This window comes from Oncorhynchus kisutch, linkage group LG27, assembly GCF_002021735.2.
Source record: "Oncorhynchus kisutch isolate 150728-3 linkage group LG27, Okis_V2, whole genome shotgun sequence".
Classification (NCBI taxonomy): Eukaryota; Metazoa; Chordata; class Actinopteri; order Salmoniformes; family Salmonidae; genus Oncorhynchus; species Oncorhynchus kisutch.
The window spans coordinates 20,836,224-20,860,261 of NC_034200.2; the positions used below are offsets into that span (position 1 = coordinate 20,836,224).

Genomic DNA, 24,038 nt, shown 5'->3' on the forward strand with positions numbered 1-24,038 from the left:
TTGACACCTTCTAATTAATGAAGTAATTAGGCCAATTAGCTAAGAACTGTGGAGGAATTATTTCCAGAGTAGAAGACATCTCTAAAAATGTGAATTACACGTGTTTGAAATATAGGGAAACCATGTTACGGTCTCAAGAATATAGAAAAGAACCGTCTTTATCAGTCCTACAGTCAATGGTGTAGTGGAGGGTAAACGCAAGTAAACACAGTTTACGCACCTTTTTTGTAGAAAAGAACTGTCTTTATCAGTCCTACAGTCAGTGGTGTAGTGCAGGCTAAATGCAAGTACACACAGTTTACCCACCTTTTTTGTTGCCCAACAGTTTACCCACCTATTGTTTTGCACTACATCATTGCCTATAGTAGATGTTAGCCTGATAGCAGTCACAATCTAACATACACATTATTACCCTTAAAGATGAATATAGTACGTTTATATAACTTTTATTCATGGGGGGGGGGAGGCCTTTAAAACATTCTGCATGTCCACACTTATGATCTGTCTTTGTTTGCATGACTTGCCTCATATCATAAATTGTGACTGCTACAGTCTGATAATATGGCTCTTTTCCTGCTCTGCCACAGCTAGGCTAAATAAAAGGCCATCGTCACCACATCTACATCAAGCGCTGTCTAGGAGCTGCCTGCCTTTTTCTTTTTCCACATTTGGTTGTGTTACAAAGTGAGATTAAAATGGATTTAATTGTCGTTTTGTGTCAACAATTTTTGTAAAAAAAATTGTGTGGGGGGGGGGGGGGGGGGGGAATAAAACACTTCATCAGAAGTGTTTAACCCCCTGAGTCAATACATGTTATAATCACCTTTGGCAGCGATGACAGCTATGTGACTTTCTGGGTAAGCCTCTAATATTTGCCATCGATTTTCAAGCGATTCAATGTCATCTTGGTAAGCAACTCCAGTGTTGCCTTGTGCTTTGGGTTATTGTCCTGCTGAAAGGTGAATTTGTCTCCCAGTATCTGTTGGAAACCAGACTGAAGCATGTTTTCCTCTAGGATTTTGCATGTGCTTAGCTCTCTTTCGTTTATTTTTTTTTATCATAAAACACCCCTTAGTCCATGCCGGTGACAAGCATACCCATAACATCATGCAGTCACCCCCATGCTTGAAAATGTGAAGTGTGGTACTCAGTGATGTGTTGGATTGGCCCCATACATGCTTTGTATTCAGGACATAAAGGTAATTTTTTGGCCAATTTGTTTTGCTGTTTTACTTTAGTGCCTTATTACAAACAGGATGCATGTTTTGGCATTTTTGTATTCTGCACAAGCTTACTTGTTTTCACTCTGTCAATTATTGTGGAGTAAGTACAACGTTGTTGAGCCATCCTCAGTTTTCTCCTATCACAGACATTCAACTCTGTAACTGTTTTAAAGTAACTTAATTGTTGTCCCTGTGCGCCCCTTTTGAATCAAGAATGTTATTCTGTTCCACTCCCCTCATCGTCACATCCTCCGGTCCATGGCGCGCGCACAGTGAGATTTGGCGCTAGTGTTGCCTTGAGATGAACATTTGCAGTGGAATAACTTTTTCATGTCCTTTAACTTGCTAGTTATCTTGTTTTACATATACCGATTAGCATTTTATGGATTGTAATGTCGGGCGAAGAACCGAAGGTCCCAGAAGAGCTCTTCAAAGATGTTAAATTCTACGTGGTCGGGGACATTGACCAAAAGGTGAAGAGCTCAACGTTAGCTAGCTAACGTTAGCCAACCAATGTTTACCGATAGCCGTTTAGCTTAACGAAAAGCTAACGACCAGTCTACTGTTCCAATTTCACCTCAAATTGATCATTTGTAACCCGAATGGTTTGCGGATGTGCCGTTTGAATTAATGCATTTATTGCGATTTACAAATAGATATGTAGTTGTCATTGATCCAGATGAGGTTACCGAACTACCATAACCAGCTGGATGCTAGCGGGCTAGTTTTGATAGCTACCTAGCTTGCTAACCATTATCCTGGCATTCTAGGGACTTTGTTATCCAATTCAATGAAGCTAGCTAGCAAGACAAAAACACAGAAATGTCCTAATGTTTGAATTGTATGTGTATGGATTACCATAGAACGAGATGGATTGACAATATATTGAGGTGAGAGCCCATCGTCCGCTTGCTGAATTGTGCGCCTGACATTGCGCATGTGCGAGGACATGCCCGCCATTGTAGAGCTACAAGTTCTAAATTCCTGCCAAATAATGGCTTAAATTTACTCTCTAGTAACTCCTGTAATTTGATCAATCGTGTACATAGGGTATATTAAAAATCAAAAAGTCATTTACTAATACAGCTGCAATCAACAGTATCTTCTATTGATAATGTCCATTTCAGGCCACCCCATGATTTATGAATAACATCTTGGAAACCTACTGGCTTACATTATCACACTTTGGTTTGAGACAGGATTTTACACATGGACATATGATGTGCCTATAACTGGTGCAATCGACCCCAGGTGTTCTGTTTTGTTTCATTGGTGTGATTTCATGTGCACTATAGGTTGTCCAGCTCCTAAAAGCGGGGAAAGGAAAAGAGGTCTCATACAATGCCTTGGCTACACACATCATAGCAGAGGATGGGGATAACCCAGAGGTTGGGGAGTCACGAGAAGTCTTTGACCTTCCAGTTGTCAAGGTATGGGTGTGAATTGTAGATCCCTTTTATATAGTCAATTCACTAACAAACCTGTAGCCTTGTTGGTGCGAAGGGAAGAGGAACAGCTCAACCATTAAACTCTGTTTTCTTTGTTTTTCAGCCGTCTTGGGTGACTTTGTCCGTAAGATGTGGAGACCTGCTACCGTAACCTTTCTTTTTACGAGCAATTGATTTGTGTTTCTGATTTGATATTCTGACACTTAAGCTGAACAAATAGCCTAACACTTGAGTTTAATGACTTCCTTGACAAAAGATAATACAGAGTTACAGGATTCTCCCCAGAGTCGGGACAAATATTCTTCGGTGTCACGGCATGTCTGCCAAAGGTATGTGCCTTTACATATTACCTTTGAACTATTGTGCACATATCTATGAAATGGTTTATGGATTCATATGATGAGTATTTTATAGAATGTTAACATCTTTCTCATGCATTTCTTTGTTTAGCTACCAGAAGATCTCAACACTCTTTGGGCCTTGATCACTTTTTATGGCGGTGACTGTCAACTCAACCTAAACAAGAAATGCACTCACCTGATTGTTCCAGAGCCAAAAGGGGTAATTATTTTTCAATTCTATAAGAGCCATAAAAAGTTGCTTTGTCATTCTTGTGTTATGGAATAAGTGTTTTTTTCATGTAAAATAATTCCAATGCTCCCCTGACTCAAAGGCAAATATAGGGGTGAAAACATGGAGCACATGGACAAATTGGTGAATTGAACAGTCTTTTGAGAAAGAATGTCTGCATGTTGCTATTTTTAGGATATTTTGAGGCACCTGCTGAAGCCTTCCTTGTGTTGGATATTTTATTAGCCTTGCTTTGGCTTGTTTTACTGCTGTCTTTGTGCTCAGGCACCAGGAGGTAGAGCTTGTCTGTGGGTTGTCTAGTCCTTGCTTAACCACTGGACACAACACATCTTTATTACTTCAGGTTGTATTCTAATAAAACAATTCATCTTGACATCTGCAATATTGATAGCAATACTGTGTTGGTCAGATGACACCACAACACCAATTTTGCAGTAAGTTACACAGTAAAATATTGTACACCGGAAGTGTATGTCTGTAGATCCATGGTGTAAATTGTGTGTTCCAGGAAAAGTATGAGGTCGCCCTGAAGCACAGCAGCATCAAAATCGTCACGCCGGAGTGGATCACACACTCGGCGTTGGACAAGAGCCGTAAGGATGAGGCTCTATACCACCCCCGGTTGACCTACCAGGAGGTGGAAGAGGATGAGGAGAGTGAGTATGAGTCGCTCTCCGAGGGCAGCTACAGCCCTCCAGGCCGCAGGCGCCCAGGCCCCAGGTCCCGGAGATCCAGCTCCTCCTCAAGAGACGACTCCCCTGCTAGTGGCAGAGGAGGGACCTCGCCCAAAGCCGAGCGACGAGACGAGCTCATGTTCGATGACTCGGATGACTCTTCCACGGAGAAGGAGGAACGGAACCTGAACTGGACCCCAGTAGAGATTACCGGGCCACCCCCGGGTCCCAAACGCAGACTGCAGCCAGGGAAGGACTCTGGCCTGATCAACCTCTGTGCCAGCGTGCCCCCTGTGCCAGGCAGTGCAGGGCCACCAGACACCCGGGCTGCCCTGGGACCCAGTGGTGCCCAGCCGGGGGCAGAGAGGCCAGAGGGCATGGCAGGCTGGAGCCCAGCGGCCAGGACGCTACGGAACATTACCAACAACTCTGACATCCAGCAGACAACCAGACCCTCCAACGTTGCACATGTAAGAATACTGTCCTTTAATGTGCTCAAAAGCTTTATTTCTTGCTTGGTTTCTTTTTGCTTTAGTGGTATAAAATACTTGGATGTCAACATTTCCTAGGCCATTTCTAAAAGCAGTGCTAAAATGTAAATTGTTTGGTTTCTTACCACGGATCCTACAGAGTCTCTCTGCCTCAACAAAGACATTGGAGCAGCAGCAAACAAACCAGGGCCAGCCCAACACCCAACCCAACCCGCTCCTGTTCAACCAAGTGAAGCCCCAAGGTCAGCAGCAGCTCACAGTCGAAGCACAGCAGCAGTTACTGCAGCAGCAGCCCCACCAGGTCCCCCAACAGCCACAACACCCACCTCAGCAGCTGCCACAGCAACAGCACCCCATGCTGCAGCATATTCCACCACAGCAACTCATGCAGTTGCACCACCAGCAGCAACAGCAACCGCAGGTTCCTCAGCAAGGTTTCCCTCCACAGTTATCACAACAACCGGCCCATCAGTTCATCCAGCAGAAGCAGCCGCACCAACAGCAGATCCACCAACAACAGATCTTCCCCCAGCAACAACAACAACAGCAACCGCCACGTGCATTCTCGCAGCAACAACTGCGACCACAGCAGCTCCCTCGGCCGCCCATACAGCAGCAGCAGCTCCAACAACAGCAGCAGCAGCATGCTTTACAACAGCAGTTACAGCAGTTCCAGCAGCACAGGCTCCAGTTACAGCTCCAACAGCAGCAGAATCAGCAGCAGCAACTCCATCAACAACACCTCCAACAGCAGCAGCATTTCCTGCAGCAACAGATGCAGCAGCAGCACATGCAGCAGCTTCAACAGCAGCAGCAGCATCTCCAGAGCCAGCAGCAGTCGCTGCAGCAGCATCCGAGCCAGCAGCAGCAAGGGTCACTACAGCCTCAGCTTCCTCAAGTGCACCAATTGTTTGGCCACGAGCCAGGCCAAGAGAGTAAGTTCACTCTTACCGACATAGGTATCAGTCAGTTTCACCTTCTGTTTCAGTTCATTACAAAAAAATCTATTAGAAAAATACATAAAAATTACATGAAACAATTGTGATCGGATGAAATACAGCCAATGATCATCATTATGTTTTTAATGGTTGTGATTATGATTTTTTTGACTAACCAATCATCTTTCTATTTGCTGCTGTAGTTCCAGAAGATGGCTTCTTGGTGGGCTGTGTGTTTGCTATCGCTGACTACCCAGAGCAGATGGCAGACAAGCAGCTCCTAGCCACGTGGAAGAGAGTAAGAGAGAGACTTTCAGTCTTTTCACGGCCTTATCTTGTATCTGAGCAAACAGCATTATAACTGCATTTGTTCAACTACTATTTTGCCCCTTGCATTGCTGAGTTGTATTTTGTCAATCACAGATTATCCAGGCCTATGGTGGAATTGTGGACTCCTCTCTCAGCAACCGCTGCACTCACCTGCTCTGTGAAACTCAAGTCAGCAGCATGTATGTCCAGGTAAGCATCACTAAATCGTTTTTCATCTCAGCTAAAGGGCTCCCGAGTGGTGCAGCGGCCTAAGGCACTGCATCTCAGTGCAAGAGGCACTGATAGGGAGTCCCATAGCGCGGCAAACAATTGGCCCAGCGTCGTCCGGGGTAGGCAGTCATTGTAAATAAGAATTTGTTCTTAACTGACTTGCCTAGTTAAATAAAAAATTAAAAGGCCTGCTTGAAGGCCAAAATCTGTTTGTGTGTATGTCAGTTAGATGAGGTTTTAAATGTAATCTCTCTTGTTGCTGTACCTCAGGCCCTACGAGAGGGGAGGCGCTGTGTCACTGCCCACTGGCTGAACACCATCCTGAAGAAAAAGAAGATGGTTCCTCCTCACAGAACCCTACACCTCCCCTTCGCCTTCCCACCAGGAGCCAAGCCCTGCTCACAACACGTACGCATCACTTCCTTTTTATCGCACCCCATTAAAAACATCTAACATGGGTTGCGGTCGGTAGGTTTTTAATTTGAACTCCAAAAGCTTTCAATTAGGATTTTAGCTGCAGATTTGAATACAACATTCTAGGTATTGGGAGGCACAGTAACTGTACACTAGTGGAAAGGTTTTAATTATACTTTGGTGTATGACGAGGTAATGACTAGACTTGCAAGCCTATGACTCATAAATGGCGCTTATAGCTTAGCTTCTATACTAAGTCATTGACATTGCTATCATTCTCTCCTCAGATCATCTCCGTAACTGGCTTTGTGGACTCAGAACGCGACGACCTGAAGCTGATGGCCTACCTGGCAGGAGCCAGATACACAGGCTACCTCTGTCGTAGTAACACTGTGCTCATCTGTAAAGAGTAAGAGATGACCTTGATATGTTCTCACCTATTATGAATGGCATGTAAATGTTGTTGGCACAATCAAGTCATTGGCGTATTCATGTTTGTGTGGATGTGTGTCAGGTTAAATTAATGTGTGTGTTAATGCTTGTATCATGTCTGTTTTACTCTACTGTATTAAACCCATCTATTAACCCTTTCTCCCTCCCTGTCTCATTAGGCCCAGTGGTCTGAAGTATGAGAAGGCCAAGGAGTGGAGGATCCCCTGCGTCAACGCCCAGTGGCTCTGTGACATTCTCCTGGGGAACTTTGAAGTCCTCCGGCAGGTCCAGCACAGCAGATACTCCAACTTCAACCTGCAGGAACCACTCATCCCCAACCAGCATCTGGTTCAGAACCTACTGGGTACATACAGGGTTCAGAAGTCTTACAGTGGGGGGGCAAGGGGACTTGAAATGGAAGTTTTTGTTAAGCTGGACAGTCATCTGTTAAACATAGGTGTGAATATAATTACTTTTTATCCTTTTGGACTTAATTTTAGGTGCTTGGCGGGCTCCTGTGAAGGTTTCGCCTGACGCGTTGGCGGCATTGCAGTTGCAACAAAAGCAGAAACAGTCTGAGTCGAACTCCCAGCATCCAAATAAGAAACCACGGTGAGACTCCATCACCCTCGTTTTCAGTGGTGTGTAGCATGGTATGAAGATGAGTTAGACAATCTGCAGAATTTGTTTGTAATAATATTTGTTTCTAAAAATGCATCTTTGTATATAGGGATATGTGACTTTCATTGATCTTATGACAGTTATCTATCTAATCAACTAACTGTTTTAATTGTTATCCGATTTTAAATTAATCATGTAACAATTAACTCATTAGGAATTTGGGGCACCACGAGAGTGGTTGTTTAAAGGGTCACCATCTCCCAAATTAACTAAATGATTACACAGGATAACTTACACACTTAATACATTAGGAAAAGGTCCCTAGCGGACTGACACAACATATGACGGCTTGTTACACATCGACATGGAGAGAGAAAAAATGTACTCTTACCGTTGATACATTTGAGAAACTTTTCTCACAGTAATCATATACTTTGTACACGAACTGCCGTCCGTTTGGAGTAAGAAATCGTGAATGTATTTACGTGTGAATGCCTTCGTTCGCTGTGGATCTCTGTCGGAACCAGCCCTCCCTCTACGAAGGGTGATGGGCCTTTCAGCGGCACGCTTGTAAGGCTCTGATTGTCCAAAAGGGGTCTCCTCCTACTGTTGTTCACTCTGGAAGATGCCCCTTGGAAGGTAGGCTAGCCAGCTGTGTCGACGGGTTCCCATTGGGTGATGAGAGTAGTGTACTACAGTGATTTGAGAAGAGTAGTAGAGTGGTCCCACTTAAATGAGCTTTTCTAGATACCTTTCTTAGGACAGCTAATTAGCTGTACCAGTAATTGTCTGAGAGGGGAGTTTTCTTCTCCAAATCGTGTTGATATTCAGAGTTCGACCACTTTGGACGTGTGCTGCAGCTACACGCCTCTCTTGTCTAAATGTTAATTTCCTTACCAATCCTTTTATGTACTCTAGTCGAAGGGGACGGTTCTGTCAGGCTCACGCTTTCTGACCTCACCCGGGGCGTGGCTACTAACTGCAAAATTTTATAGGAGAAAAATTATCTCATGACTCCTAAAATTGCATTCGGGTCTTATTTCATATACAACGTAGAGGATGGAGACTTCGTACATGTACTGTTATTTCCTTTATAACATTTTAATGACATCACAAAATATCAACCCATATGACATTAGTTTTCTATAGATCACCACTGACCATTCCCCACATTCTTATGTTACAAATATTTTTCCACTATTCACTTTTTGAACGTGTTAGTTTCGTCGGGGAAAGTCTGTTAACAAAGACAATCCTTTAGTTAATACTGGCGAGGGAGACCCTAGATCTCCTTTAATTTAAGACTGTGAGTTGTCAACCCGGCGGCAGCTCCCTCCTCCCCCCTCTGTGGGTGGGAGAAGGTCTGGTTACTGTCAGCCATTGCCAAGCTGATCTGACCCATTCGGATCCTCACAGGACAGTCATGACAGATACAACTCAAAGTTTATCTCCCAATGACCCAAATATTCTCTCAATTGTAGACTTGAGGAGATCGAAGCCCCAACCAAGAAGCTTCCACCAGAATCCACACCGTACATTTTCTTCACTGGCTTTGAGCCAACACAGGTCCAACAATTCATGAAGGTAATTGTTATTTCTTTGTTTGTGCACAGCTGAGCAAGAGTGCAGGAAACAGCCTTTGTTGTGAATTACTGTTGGCAAGAATATCAATCACCGATATTTAGGTAAAAGTTTTTACAGGCTCACATCCGATTTGCAGCACGCTCTGCCTCTAACAATGCATCCGATGTCCCTTTCTGTCTGTTCAGAGGCTGCACAACCTTGGAGGGGAGATCGCAAAGAGTGCTCAAAAGTGCACCCATCTGGTGGCCAACAAGGTGACGAGGACTGTGAAGTTCCTCACGGCGATGTCCATTGTCGAGCACATCGTCACCCCTGAGTGGTTAGAAGAGAGCTGGAAGAGCCAGAAGTTTGTTGGTACTTTAAAGCGAGAATCCTTAATCGAAACAATGACAAAGTGGTCACCCAGCCTCTGCTTTAGTAAAAAAAAAGCTGAGGGATATGCCTGAAGAAATGTAACCACTCTCACATTCGCAGACTGAGCTATTGATGCAAGGACAAATAATATAGTTTTAACCATGTTTTAAGGCTATATGATAATTGACCTAAGCTCATAAGGCATTTTATAAGTTATGTTGTTCAAGAATCAATGGGTACATATCATAAAGTTAAAAAATGTATGTAGCAACTAAGGATTCTTGCTTTAAGTTGGCATTCAGTTATCAGATAAGGGATCTGTGGGAGGGAGTTTCATGTTGCGGGATACTGTTGTGAGGTCATCCTTTTTGTGTGTGTGTTCTTAGAGGGAGTCTGTTTGGCTTTAGAGTATGTGTGTGTTTGTTCATTCAGATGAGCAGAACTACATGCTAAAAGATGCAGAGGCAGAGGTGCTGTTCGGCTTCAGTCTGGAAGAGTCACTGAAGAGGGCCCACGCTGCACCACTCTTCAAGGTTAGTGATCCCATACACTTGTGGAATCTATCCCCAATATCCATCTGCCTGGTTAGTGGACACCCATGTGTGGATATTTGGAAATATTTAATTTTTCTGTTGAGTCAGATTGTGATAAGAGTCCATTTGTCTGATTGGATGCATTAGATTCCCAATTAAACATGTCTTCTGTTTTCTTCTCCCTCCCTAGGGCAAGTATTTCTATATTACCCCTGGGATCTGTCCCAGCCTTACCACTATGAAAGCCATCATAGAGAGCGCAGGAGGCAAGGTGCTTCCCAAGCAGCCCTCCTTCCGCAAAATAATGGAGCACAAGCAAAATAAGGTACTGGTCATCTCCATGTAGATCTGTTATAACTGTGTACTTGAAGAATGACGGAGGTGATCTTCTATTACTAAACTCATGGAATGTTTTCTGTTATTTTCAGAACCTTCCTGAGATCATTCCGATATCCTGTGAGAATGATCTTCATCTATGTAGAGAGTACTTCTTGAAGAACATTGGTAAGAGGAACCTGTCAATGTGGACATGTGCTATGAATATGGCTGATTGTTATGGCATCCTGTTTTGACTCGAGGCTAAACCTGCCTCTTGTCTCCCCTGTTTCTTCCTTACAGACGTTCACAATGCTGAGTTTATATTGACTGGAGTATTGACACAGAACTTGGATTATGAATCATATCCTTTTAAATGCAAGAGAAGGAACGGTCTCCCACTGTGATAAGTACCTATCAGCAGTGAGATTCTGTGTTTTTCATGCTTTACAGGGGATTGCCTTTCGGATTCTACCAAGCACAGCCAAAAACAAGAGTGTCAATTGATTGTAATGATTCTTATTGTGATTAATTGAAACCATAACAAAGTGGCCACCCCACCTCTGCTGAGTGATGGGCCTGGTAAAATGTTACCCCCTTCAATTTCAGGACTGACCCTCCATGAGGTCAAAATTATAATTTTAACCATGTTTTGAGGCTATACGGCAGGGGTAGGCCACTAGATTCAGCTGCGGGACGATTTTTGTCTGGGGGTACAGAAAAATATATATAATTTGTAGACTGCAAATTGACAACAACTAATCCCAAAAATAGTGTTTTTTCAAATACAATAATGTCATACTTTGATTATATTGGCATGATCACATACGCCTTTTTTTGTGTGTGGGAATACTTGGGAACGGATTTCTTAAATTTAACAAATGTTTTACTGAATTCCCTGTGGTTTTAGTATTTTATTTACCATTGGGAGTAAAACAAGTTTATATTTTGCTTTCTGATGAGGTACGACAGTTGAACTAACCTCATGAGGCATTTCTAAGTTCTATTCTTCAAGAATCAATCGATATATATCTTTAATTTACAAGTCAAAAAATGCATGTAGCCATTAAGGATTCTAGATTTAAAGCCCTGCTCACCACTTTCCTTAACAATCTCACAAATAAATTCACATGATGGCAAAGACCAAGGAGGAGAAGACTAGAAGAAGTCCGGTGACGATGAGGGTTTTAGTGAAGTGCATTTTTCCATTGACTGAGGTCCTGTACTGGAGGAAACAATGAAGACGACTGAAACAAGTTGCAATGTACAGTCACTGCTGTACAGTCACACTGCTCTTGATATTTTGCAAGATTTTGTACCCTGTGAATAGATAATCGTTGTTTTGTAGGTTTTTGTAACAATCGCTAATAATGCATACATAAATTGATGTTATTTTTGTGGACTGAATGTTTAAATTATGGATTGGTTTTAATTTTTTAAAATTGTATTAAGGTTTCTAGCAATTATTCAACACTTTTGGAATAAAATCAGAAGTTTGTTGTCAAAATGAATCTTAGATTTCTTTGCTTTCTCACAAATATACCTCTAGATATTCATGGAACAGTGCTGAAACTCTTATGCCAGTGGCAAATTTACAATCGCAAACTAGAAGCGGAGTTTGTTTGTTTCATGTATTGAACCAAACAGCACTGACTACCAAAACCACTGCACTGACCAGCTTTCCCTGTTTTCACTGACATATTCAGTCAGCCTGAATGACTACAGTGCTGCATCGTACACCTCGGTCATCATGAAAACCTTTGAGCATCTCTTCCTGTCCCATCTCAAAACCACCATCGACACCCTCCTTCGTCTACAGAGCCAATAGATCTGTCTGTAGACGACGCTGTCCCAAGGACATGCAAGAGGATATTGTTTGTGGACTTTAGCTCAGCCTTCAAATCAAATGTATTTATATAGCCCTTCGTACATCAGCTGATATCTCAAAGTGCTGTACAGAAACCCAGCCATTAAACCCCAAACAGCAAGCAATGCAGGTGTAGAAGCACGGTGGCTAGGAAAAACTCCCTAGAAAGGCCAAAACCTAGGAAGAAACCTAGAGAGGAACCAGGCTATGTGGGGTGGCCAGTCCTCTTCTGGCTGTGCCGGGTGGAGATTATAACAGAACATGGCCAAGATGTTCAAATCTTCATAAATGACCAGCATGGTCGTATAATAATAAGGCAGAACAGTTGAAACTGGAGCAGCAGCACGGTCAGGTGGACTGGGGACAGCATGGAGTCATCATGTCAGGTAGTCCTAGGGCTCAGGTCCTCCGAGAGAGAGAAAGAAAGAGAGCATATGTGGGGTGGCCAGGCCTCTTCTGGCTGGACTGGGGACAAAAAGGAGTCATCATGTCAGGTAGTCTGGGGCATGGTCCTAGGGCTCCGGTCCTCCGAGAAAGAGAAAGAAAGAGAGCATATGTGGGGTGGCCAGTCCTCTTCTGGCTGTGCCGGGTGGAGATTATAACAGAACATGGCCAAGATGTTCAAATGTTCATAAATGACCAGCATGGTCGAATAATAATAAGGCAGAACAGTTGAAACTGGAGCAGCAGCACGGTCAGGTGGACTGGGGACAGCAAGGAGTCATCATGTCAGGTAGTCCTGGGGCATGGTCCTAGGGCTCAGGTCAAGGCAGAACAGTTGAAACTGGAGCAGCAGCACGGTCAGGTGGACTGGGGACAGCAAGGAGTCATCATGTCAGGTAGTCCTGGGGCATGGTCCTAGGGCTCAGGTCAAGGCAGAACAGTTGAAACTGGAGCAGCAGCACGGCCAGGTGGACTGGGGACAGCAAGGAGTCATCATGTCAGGTAGTCCTAGGGCTCAGGTCCTCCGAGAGAGAAAGAGAGAATTAGAGAACGCACACTTAGATTCACACAGGACACCGAATAGGACAGGAGAGGTACTCCAGATATAACAAACTGACCCTAGCCCCCCGACACATAAACTACTGCAGCATAAATACTGGAGGCTGAGACAGGAGGGGTCAGGAGACACTGTGGCCCCATCTGAGGACAGCCCCGGACAGGGCCAAACAGGAAGGATATAACCCCACCCACTTTGCCAAAGCACAGCCCCCACACCACTAGAGGGATATCTTCAACCACCAACTTACCATCCTGAGACAAGGCTGAGTATAGCCCACAAAGATCTCCGCCACGGCACAACCCAAGGGGGGCGCCAACCCAGACAGGCTGACCACATCAGTGAATCAACCCACTCAGGTGACGCACCCCTTCCAGGGACGGCATGAGAGAGCCCCAGTAAGCCATTGACTCAGCCCCTGTAATAGGGTTAGAGGCAGAGAATCCCAGTGGAAAGAGGGGAACCGGCCAGACAGAGACAGCAAGGGCGGTTCGTTGCTCCAGACCCTTTCCGTTCACCTTCCCACTCCTGGGCCAGACTACACTCAATCATATGACCCACTGAAGAGATGAGTCTTCAGTAAAGACTTAAAGGTTGAGACCGAGTTTGCGTCTCTGACATGGGTAGGCAGACCGTTCCATAAAAATGGAGCTCTATAGGAGAAAGCCCTGCCTCCAGCTGTTTGCTTAGAAATTCTAGGGACAATTAGGAGGCCTGCGTCTTGTGACCGTAGCGTACGTGTAGGTATGTACGGCAGGACCAAATCAGATAGATAGGTAGGAGCAAGCCCATGTAATGCTTTGTAGGTTAGCAGTAAAACCTTGAAATCAGCCCTTGCTTTGACAGGAAGCCAGTGTAGAGAGGCTAGCACTGGACTGTTCAACACAGTCATTCTGGACTTGCTACAGCACAAACTCCCCCAGCTGAACGTATCGGACTCCTAATTGCTCGTGGATCTCTGACTTCCTGACCAACAGGACACCGCACGTTAAGATGGGACAACATATTTCAGAATCCCTATCAGCACAGGGTTGCATGCTCTCCACCCTCTACTCCAATGACTGCACCTCCAACGACCCATCTGTCAAAACACTCAAGTTTGCTGATGACGTAAACCTGGTCATCCAAGTAGAAAGGTTGGTGGCCTGGTGCAGTCGCAACGACCTAGAACTCGACATAGTCAAAACCGTGGAGATGGTGGTACACTTCAGGAAATGCCCCCCCACCACCTCCCCTTTCGAGATTGATTGCTCAGCTGTCAGCACAGCCAAGTCATATTTAAATTCCTGGGGACCATCATCTCTCAGCCTCAACTGGGAGGACAACATCACAGTGGTGACCAAGAAGGCTCGACCAAGGATGTACTGTCTGCGACAGCTGAGGAAACTCAAACTCTTGGACAATTCTGGTTTGGATCTATACGTCCATCATTGTCAATCCTCATCTCTTCTATCACCATCTGGTTTGGCTCTGCCTGCTGCAAGTGCAAACTGCAGTGCATTGTTCGGTCTGCGGAGAAGTTCGTAGGCTGTCACCTGCCCACCATCAAGGACCTGCAGAGCTCCAGGACTAGGAAGCATGCAGGTACGATCATTTCCTACCCTGCCCATTCCAGACCCCCCATCTTTCAAAGACTCCACTCTGGCAGACAGGTTAGGCCAATCATGACCAATACCACTCTCCCCCTGAACAGTTTCTTCCCTGCTGTGGCCCTCATCAACCAGGCTCATGGGGATTAAGTGACTGCATTGGGACGATTACTGCACCTTGTCATCAATGACCTCAAATACCAATCTGCACTATACTTCATTTTCATTATGTACACCTCTGGTCTTCCTCACAACGCTGTATATGCACTGTGTAAAATCCCTCTGTTTATATAGATATATATTCCCACTGCGATCAGCCTAAACTCCAGTGTTATGTTTACTGTACCGATACTGTATATGATGTATGATGTTTATGTGGACTTGTGTCTATTTTGTTTGTATATTGTCTATTGCTGGCAGCACCTTCACAATGAAGCAAATTCTGGGTATGCGTAAATGTACAGTACTTGGTGAATACAGGTGATTCTGAAAATGAATATGGTCTTTATTCTTGATCTTACTTTTAAGACATAATTCCTCAAAGACTTGATTTAATTAATTGTTAATGAAGTATTAAAGTAGTTAATGGTGATAGAAAATTGCTTGCTGTCAGACAAGTGCCTGGAGTTATCTCTTGGCCCCTCTGGTGAGTGAATAGCCTGAGGTGATGCCCTCAAAAACACTCAATTGAATTAGTGCCTCAGCCAAGGTCGTGTGCCAGAAACGCTTTTGGGGAGCTGAGCATGTATAGTACATTTTTTTCCAAAGAAGTTGAAGTTTGGGAATCTGGAACCAAGTAATTGTTGGTGCATTGTTGATTTTAGTTTTTGGTTTATATATATGGTTTGTGTCATATTAGATATCCTGTACTGTACGCAATGGTATTATCTTCTACTGACATATAGTTTTCTTTTGAATAACCTTCATTTTTTCATACTTGTATAACAATAACCTTGATATGCCTGTTGTCTGGACCCATGTGTAACTATGGACAGGAGACCCTCTTTCTTGAGACCCTTGGGTTTGAAGAAATCTTGCACTGTACAGGGATTCATAGTAATCTAAAAATAAACCTAGCTCTAATCGAACAAAGGATGTACCAAATCAGTAATAACGGAATTAGGCTACAAGAGGAAAGTCCATTGAATTAAAAAAAGAACAAAGACAGAGGGTACCTACAGTTTGATGAATAGTTAGTAGCTATTATTGAACTAAAATACATGTCTCTATATGCCAGAGCTTACCATCAGTGCCCTCCTGAAATGAATTGCATAAAGCCTCTGGACTTAAAGTATATTGCACACACTTTCATTATTGATTTAAGTCATCAGGTGTCGTGGCACATCTGTGTATGAGGGTACTGTACTATGGTCATTTTGATAACTAACCACAACAAATGTTATTGGGTTGTTGCTGCATGTGTTCTGGAATGAAAAAAATTGGTTTGGTTAGTATGACCTTACTGTAGTGTATGTGTGTGTACAGGTTTCTTAGATGGGGTGACCCGTTGAAAATCATGAAAAACCGACATACTATGAAACCTTGCACTAGAATGTTAAGGCTGTCATTCTGTCAATTATAATTTAACAATCTAGCTTTTGGTACTAGAATGAATAGTAGACTGTTTTAAAATATGATAACCATTCATGTAAACAGCTTTTATATTTTATGACATTTAGATTGATAGTACTGTCTCGCTTCCCCTGAATGGTGTTACAATAGTGGGACAGGGACATTTCAAGCTATGCAAATTCACAAAATAAACCTTTAATCAATTTAAATGTAATTTCCTTCATTAGATATTCTAAAGTACTGTACATTGAATTATGTTGTTTTAGTTGTTCATAACATTTCAAAATCAAGTCTAAATAGCACATAAACCGTATAGGATGACAGTGGAAGGAAATAACAAGGGTAGGAAAGGAAGGACACTGAATGTAAGAAACTTAGGGTAGAAAATATGCTCCATTTGTGAAAGGGGACAGCATTTAGGGAATAATAGAGGTGTTTCAGGATCAAGTAAAAGCTGTGCAGAGTCCTTTAGTTATGTTTTCATCAGGAGCTTGGAATGTCCCCAAAATTGTAAAAACACCGTGTTATCTATAAACCTCTACAAAATCTCATTGATACTTTAATGTGCCAGGTGAAGTGGGACACTAATGTATTTCTAACGAGAAAATAGTGCCCAACTTCATCTACCCACTACAGTTTACTGTCACTTACTGTCACCCCCCCCCCCCCAAAGAAAGTATTATTTGTTTGCTCTCTGCAGTACTGGTGTGTAATCATTAGTCCAAACAGTTGTGTTTTGCAACTAAAACGAGAGTTTATATTGGAAATATTTGTCACATTTGCTTCCTTTTTAAGAAACGTCTTGCAAAAGTATCTGCATAATGAATATCTAAAGGCTCTATTTAATCTGCATCGTTTAAACCTTTCAGATTGTGCTATAGAAATGTATATGTCATTTCCGATTGAGCCAAGATATGCACCGTTTATTCAGTCTCTGATAACGCGGGAATATTGCCTTTAAATTTCAATCACGCTGTAATGCTGAACTTCCGCGATATGGATTTATACCAAAAAAGGCCACCACTCACGTGATGCACTTCTATTGATTTAGGGCAACAGTGTTAAAAATGAAGACAATAGATTTGAACACATTCTACCCTAATCTATGTTTAGCCACAATAATGGCCATTGACTGTGACCGACCATAGGAAGCATTTCTTTACACAACACTGGTCACCAACACTTGTCCTGGGGAGCTACAGGGTCATATGTAGACTTCTGTTCCTGCCAAAGAGCAATACTTTAACATTTTCCTTCATTCCACTAATGATCAAGCCCTTGATGATTGGAATTAAAGCCTGTACACGCCAGGACCAGGGTTGGTGTCCACTGCTCTATGGTGTGATTTAATAGGCTTTTTAATAGAATTGTCATTCTTGGCAGTACTGGATATGTTGGTATTTGTAAATACAGATTCTTACTGGGTTAACAGCTTGACTTCTCCCCTATCATGCCTTCTACCATTGCTGAAGATCTAACAACATGGAAAACTAATTCACAATTCTAGTATTACAAGCCACTTTACATACAGAAAACTACTTGGCTAATTTGGCAAGCATACTAATTCACATCCTCATTACAGTAATTCCAATTAGAAATGCAAATTAGGGAGCCACATCTTTGATTAACTGACAGAAAGTTCCTTGTTGGTTTGTGGATGTCCTCCTAGACTTGTGCTGTTGATGTAGCTCTACCATAATGCATTGGGAGATATAATAATTAACCCTATGATGCTAAAATGAGTTATTTTTAATTACCAGCCATCCATCCCTCCCTCTGAGTTGCATCTCACAATCTGGACTCTCTTCAACTTTCCTGTGTTAAATATGATGCAGAATGATGATATGCTAATTACAGTAGATGGGCATTGGGATTCATTATGTCTGGAATTTACATATGAGCTAATTATCATTTAATGAAACTAATTACTAATAATTTACTAATTAAAAGGATGAGATATCTCATTATGTTTCTTTCCCTCTGTGATAAATGTGTTAATGACATTCTCTCAGATATTTGTCAAGTCTAAATGTGTTTTTATGTAATGTTTATTTCTTTGTCAGAGCAATATCCATGACCTAATCAGAGACCATATTTAAGATCTATTGTTTCAGCTCTTTTAGAATTTCACACATTTATTTTGGACTCAAAGCAAATTATTGCTTCAAAATCTGTTTGAAATCTGTATTACATTTACGTATAGTTATTTTATGTAAATTATTCTGAACATTTGAAAAATACTGCTACGCAAAAGCTGTCTGGCTGCCCTCTTTCCTGTGTAAAATTGCATGTGTACATTGCCCTCTGTTGGGCAATAATAGGAAGTGCAAACTTATTTTGCATCAATACCTACGCCAGTAAACATATTTTCATACAATTATACAAATGAATATAACATGAACAAATAGAAGCCTACAGCAAATCACTAACAGAAAGCCCTTTATTCGTTTTTCAACCTCACAAGTATTTCATTCCACAATACATTTTTACAACATTGTTTACAGCTTTACAAAATCAGAGAACACTAAATAGGAGTTGTGCAAACACAATAGTTCTCTAATATTACAGATAAATATGTCAAATCTCTATAATGTACTTGTATGTAAACTTCTGTCACTAAGTATGAATGTAAACACCAGTTACTGATATGAATATAAGAGTATCACAGTAAGCTATTTGGTTAAAATAAGTAGGTGCCATCCCAAAGGAAAACATTACAACATCCACACAGTGCATGTCTTAGATACATGGTCTGTAAAACCAAATACTTTGGCATTTACCACATCTACTGCCATAAAAGTCCTCTAAACATCACTTTGATTGTACAGTAGCTATCTTGTTAGCTCAAACAATTTGGCAGTGCATAGGAAGCTTAAGAAATCACCAAACTCTTTTTTTCCTTAAAGTTCCACTCACACTCTACACATCTAAGATCATTGCATAGAAGAGATTCTCTGACAGATGACAAGTGAATGACAGATGCTAGATGAAATTTACTATATCTATCTCCAAAATCATTTGATTTCCTTATATAATAAATTGTTATTTTAGATCAAATCTGCATATTATCTGTCACTCAAATTCTTATAAAATATACATTATATTCAACACCATCAATTAAACCAAAGATTTCTCACATCAATAAAAATAAAATCCAGATTTCCAGCACCACCAAACTGCATTAGCATTAATTCTAGAATGTTTGCACCTTTTTGTGTTGATCATTTGTAATGCAAAGTAGTTATCTTGTTAATATGGTTATCATCATACAAAAGCCGAGGCAGAAATAAAAAGGTCCTCTTGCTCAAAGTGAGTGTTGAAAACCAGGTCAATGTATTTTCTTTTTCAAACTGTTCATTATCAAAAACGTATGGAAGGGATAGAGAGAAACAAGACTGCCCTGTAATTGTATTATGTTGCCATGAAAACAGCATTTCCCTCCACTGTAATTTATAGATATAAAAATATCATGATATGTCCTTAGATAAAGAAGCTGCTGGTGTTTGTGTGGTTTTGCTGCTGTGTCCACATTGCATCTTGTGACCGGTGAAGCTGGGTATATGTGCAATGCGGTGGATACTCCTTGCACCTTGACTCATGGCAGTCGGGGAGAGGAGGGAGGGGAGGATGAGGTGGAGGACGTGGATGTGGGGGACAAAGAGGATGAGTTGGAAGAGGGGGAGTTGGAGGAGGAAGAGGAAGATGAGCAGTAAGAGAAATGGCTGGGTCGGCCATTTTGGGTTTGAGACGAGAGGGAAAGATTTTGACGTCTGTCATTGAGAGACGGGCTAGGAGGGACAAGACGACTCAGATTAAGAGACGGGATGAAAGACTTGTGTGAGGAGGATGGGAAGGATGAAGGTGATTTAATAGGGTTAGGCACTGAGTTAGGATCTGGGGATGATGTGTTTTTTCCAGAGCTATGACAAAAGGTTGGGATCTTAGAAGCAGGTAAAGCAAGGAAAGAATGGTTACTATCCCCACCTGCTTTCTTAGTACTTCTGATGGCCTGCGAAACAAAGATGGCAGGAGACATGGAATGTCAAGAAAGGCAAAAGAAGTGTTATTATACAAAGATAAATAAACAATGTTACAAAGCAAACAGATGACACTAAAATACACAAAAAATAGATGATTAATTGAAAATATAAACAACCACAGTAAAACAGATGAAGTCAGGAAATGATCTAAAGGGTTAATGATGCCCACTAATTAACCAATTAAATGCACTTACTCATCAAGCACACGCAATGTTTATGACATAAATATCATGCTACTCAGGGTGAGATGAAGAGGGTTAAAGAATACATGGATAGCTGACAGAGGGTGAATTTAGATGGATCATTTGAGTTGCTTTAGTTTAAGTTTAGAGAATCGCATTTATTTGCAAAAAATGAAAATGCTTAATTCAAGGAGATCTTCAAAAAGTGAGGTGAATATATCCTTGCCAATCTTCTATCCTTGTCTCCATCTCCAAGGGACTGAAAGTTACATGCTGAGCATGCTCATGGAGCATATAGAGGTGAAGAGGGTACATATGGTAAGTCAAAAGGTCTTGAAGACATAGGAGAACAAGACAGAGAACGCATGGATTCAACAAACATCTTATAATTGTACAGTTTCCAATGCTTTACATGAACGCACTTCTCTACATCATGAAAGTGGTTCCTCCAATACTTCCTGACACAGGCCATCTTATAGTAAAACTACCTGTCGAAACTGCTTCCGATTGCCCTGGAGCTTCTGAGCTTTTCCCCCTGGTTTGTCAGCTGACCCGGCTGGTTGCTGCCAGGACTTTGCAGATGCAGAACGTGACATCTGACTTGAAGAAGGAGAGCCACTGGTATTCTGTAAATATTCAAACAGACAAAAAGAAACACAAAAATGATACTGTATTTTAGGGACGGATTGTGAAAACACCTAAGAGCCGAAGCAACAACAAAGAAAAACCTGTATCCAGAAATAAGATTCCAGCATGCTTACAGTAGGTTTGTGTTTCCCAAACTGGGGTACAAGCAGGGGTATTATTGGGGTACAAGCAGGTATTTTATTTTGTATATGTAGGGAGCTGGTGGGTCAAGTTATGAGTACACAACTTTTTTCCAAGTTTGGGAACCACTGACCAACCTGCACCAATTCTGAGAGCAGAGCATACACAACAGAACCACAAGTACAGTATAAAGCCAGTCATTTTAAAGCCTGTCACTTTGATCCAGACAAAGTTAACTGTTCAAAGTTCACAAAAACACATCATAGCAACCCAGATCCCAAGGGACAACAATCATGTCAGCTGACACCACAAAGACAGCTTATAAGCAGAGGTAGATCCCAGTTGTATCCCCAGCAACACCTGAAAAACATGTTAATCTTTATTGGTTAGAGGTTGGAAATCTACCAGGGACCCAGCCACCAGTGCAGTTAGAGGGAAGCAACTTTAAGAGAGACCTGTTTCTTGGAGCTGCTCATGATGGACGGTCTGGGAAGCTGTGGAAGTTGTGGTTTGGACTTCTTACTCTGAGGATTAAGGGACTTAGAGACCTGAGGAGGGGCAGACCTCTTGGAGGGACTGCCCTCCCTCTCTTGTTTGAGTTTCATAGCGGATGGAGACTCTTCACAGGAGTCTATCTTAAGCGCAGAGGGGCTTATATTATCCACGATGATCTCCTGCTTTTTAATGGTCTCATCTAAACTGTTTCTGGACTCGTAGGTGTTCTTACAGATCGCCTCTGTTCTGTGTTTAGAGTTTGACCAGGTGAGAGTGCTTGATGACATTACGTTATTCACAGTGGTGAGGTGACTGGAGTCAGTTTGGGGTTTGCTGCTGTTGATCTCAAACCTCTTGGTCTCCTTCATGTGTCCGTCCTCCCCGTCCTCATAGACCACCACCTGGAGCGTCTTTTTGCCTGTTTTGGTCCCAGTGCGAATCGCTTGGCTGATGGCCGCCAGCTTTTTTTTGGGGAACTTGAATTTGAACTTATTTTTGGACTCTGGTTTGCTGCCATTTGAGGACTCTGTTTTAGACTGTTCTGGCGATGAGCACTCTGATGTACTTGTCTGTTGCGCAACCACAGCAGGAGTATTACTGTGACCGTCTGCAGTGTTTTCTGTCACTGCTGTCTTGTTTGCCTGTTGGAGATCAGTGTTAGGCTTTACCTGAGGTACATTCTTCTCTGCTTCCTCATTCTCCTCTTCGATGCTCTTCTGGTGCAGCATCACATCCAGCTCCTCCTCACACTCAAAGATGGTGGACATACGCTTGTAGGCCGACCGGATGTCCATGGGCTCGTCGAATATGATGATCACAGGCTTCCTATCGAAGCCACAGTGCTCCTCCTGGCTGACGCTGGTGGTGGTGTCGTTCCCCACCTTGACGGTCTGAACCTCGGACCCGTTGGTCCTACTTACTATCTCCTGGTACTGCCTGGTGGACAGAGCCTGCACTCTTTTGCTGGTAATCATCATGAAGGAGATGTTCTCAGGGGGAGGAGAGCCCTCCTCGTCGGGGAGGTCAGGGCTCAGGCTGCTGCTCTCCTCTACATACCGTGGTGCTCTGCCTCTGGATGACCTAAATACTACCTGCTGGCTCTGGCTGTCATCCAGGTTCACACTCTCTACTGGTGGAGAAGACAATGGACTACCTGAACCCTCCTGAGCTATAATAGTCATAGACTGATTTACTGGTACTGGTGGAGATGATGGTATACTGTTAGCAGGATGAGTGCTCAATTCGGTAGGTGCAGGTAAGTCCTTCTTCTCTGCAGGTATTGTAGAACACACAGGTTCAGCCACCTCCTCTTTCTGACTCTCAACAGGATCCTTCAGGTCATTCTCATCTACGAGGTTTGCCTTCTCACTATCTTCTCCAACTGCTATCTTTTGTGTTTCAGGAGGACAATCTTCGCACTCCACCACTAGAGGTGACTCATCTGCTGTTAGTAACTCTAGCTGCTGGGAGTCAAGCATATTTGTGTTTGCCACCTGTGAGGGGGACACTGTTCCCTCTCTCCCTTCCGATTGGTCTGTTCTTCCCGATGGAGGCTTTTCATTGGATATCTGTCCCATAACATAATACATGACCTGGGAAAAAAGGAGGGAAATATCTATTAACGTTAAAAAAATATACAGGTAACTGCCAAAATAAAGGAAACACTGAGTAATTTAGGAATACAACGTATATTGAAAGCAGGTGCTTCCACATAGGTGTGTTTCCTGAGTTAATTAAACAAATTTAAAATTAAAAATTAAAAATTTAAATCCCATTATCCTTAGGGTCAGTTGACCATTATTTTGGCTACCATGGCTAGAAGAAGAGATCTCAGTGACTTTAAAAGAGGGGTCTCAAAGGAGCATAGAGGGTTTAAAGACAGTTTGTGTGTCTCAGTCACCAAATCTCAACCCAATTGAACATTTATGGGAGATTAAGGAGCGGTTCCCACGGCAATGTTTTCCACAACCACTATAAACAAAACACCAAATTATGGAATTTCTCATGGAAGAATGGTGTCGCATCCCTCCAATATAGTTCCAGACACTTGTATAAACTATGCCAAGGCACATTGAAGCTGTTCTGGCCACTCGTGGTGGCCCAACGCCCTATTAAGACACTTGATGTTGGTGTTTCCTTTATTTTGGCAGTTACCTGTATATACTGTATTCAGACTGAGGAACATGGGTAATATGGGGATGAAAGACTTACCCTGGGACTCTTTGGTACAGTGTCAAATCTGTTTTCATCGGTGTTGAGCACACTTTTGTCTTTACCCTGGTTCTCCTGACTCTCCTAGGACAGTTTAGGGGATAACATCATTGCACAACAGCTCTTTGAATTCAGTTTACACTTTCATTTACAGTG

At 42.6% G+C, this 24,038-nt stretch overlaps 2 protein-coding genes across 6 annotated transcripts in view; one reads left to right on the plus strand and one right to left on the minus strand.

The window, feature by feature from the left end:
- Window positions 1–1,458: 1,458 nt before the first annotated feature.
- LOC109871951 (PAX-interacting protein 1) lies at window positions 1,459–11,669 on the plus strand. The gene is made up of 20 exons (XM_020462995.2): window positions 1,459–1,696; window positions 2,519–2,653; window positions 2,775–2,818; window positions 2,937–3,000; window positions 3,122–3,232; window positions 3,771–4,406; window positions 4,567–5,362; window positions 5,569–5,663; window positions 5,789–5,884; window positions 6,176–6,313; window positions 6,607–6,728; window positions 6,931–7,115; window positions 7,252–7,363; window positions 8,854–8,956; window positions 9,142–9,310; window positions 9,743–9,843; window positions 10,034–10,168; window positions 10,272–10,347; window positions 10,462–10,522; window positions 11,277–11,669. Exons 1-20 carry the CDS (start codon window positions 1,616–1,618, stop codon window positions 11,290–11,292), a joined length of 3,276 nt encoding a protein of 1,091 aa, XP_020318584.1. The 5' UTR covers window positions 1,459–1,615; the 3' UTR covers window positions 11,293–11,669.
- A 6,939-nt stretch (window positions 11,670–18,608) lies between these two features.
- The window catches only part of LOC109871726 (sickle tail protein), a 54,269-nt gene continuing 48,839 nt past the window's right edge, over window positions 18,609–24,038 (minus strand). For 2 of the 5 annotated variants that reach the window (XM_020462700.2, XM_031806933.1), the window contains 3 exons: window positions 23,883–23,966; window positions 21,632–23,263; window positions 18,609–21,034 (listed from right to left, as the gene is read on the minus strand). In XM_020462700.2, coding sequence (XP_020318289.1) covers window positions 20,882–21,034; window positions 21,632–23,263; window positions 23,883–23,966 — 1,869 coding nt within the window. In that variant the 3' untranslated portion in view covers window positions 18,609–20,881. The remainder of the gene's footprint in view (window positions 21,035–21,631; window positions 23,264–23,882; window positions 23,967–24,038) is intronic. The other 3 variants (XM_020462701.2, XM_020462703.2, XM_031806934.1) reach the window with 3 other exon arrangements.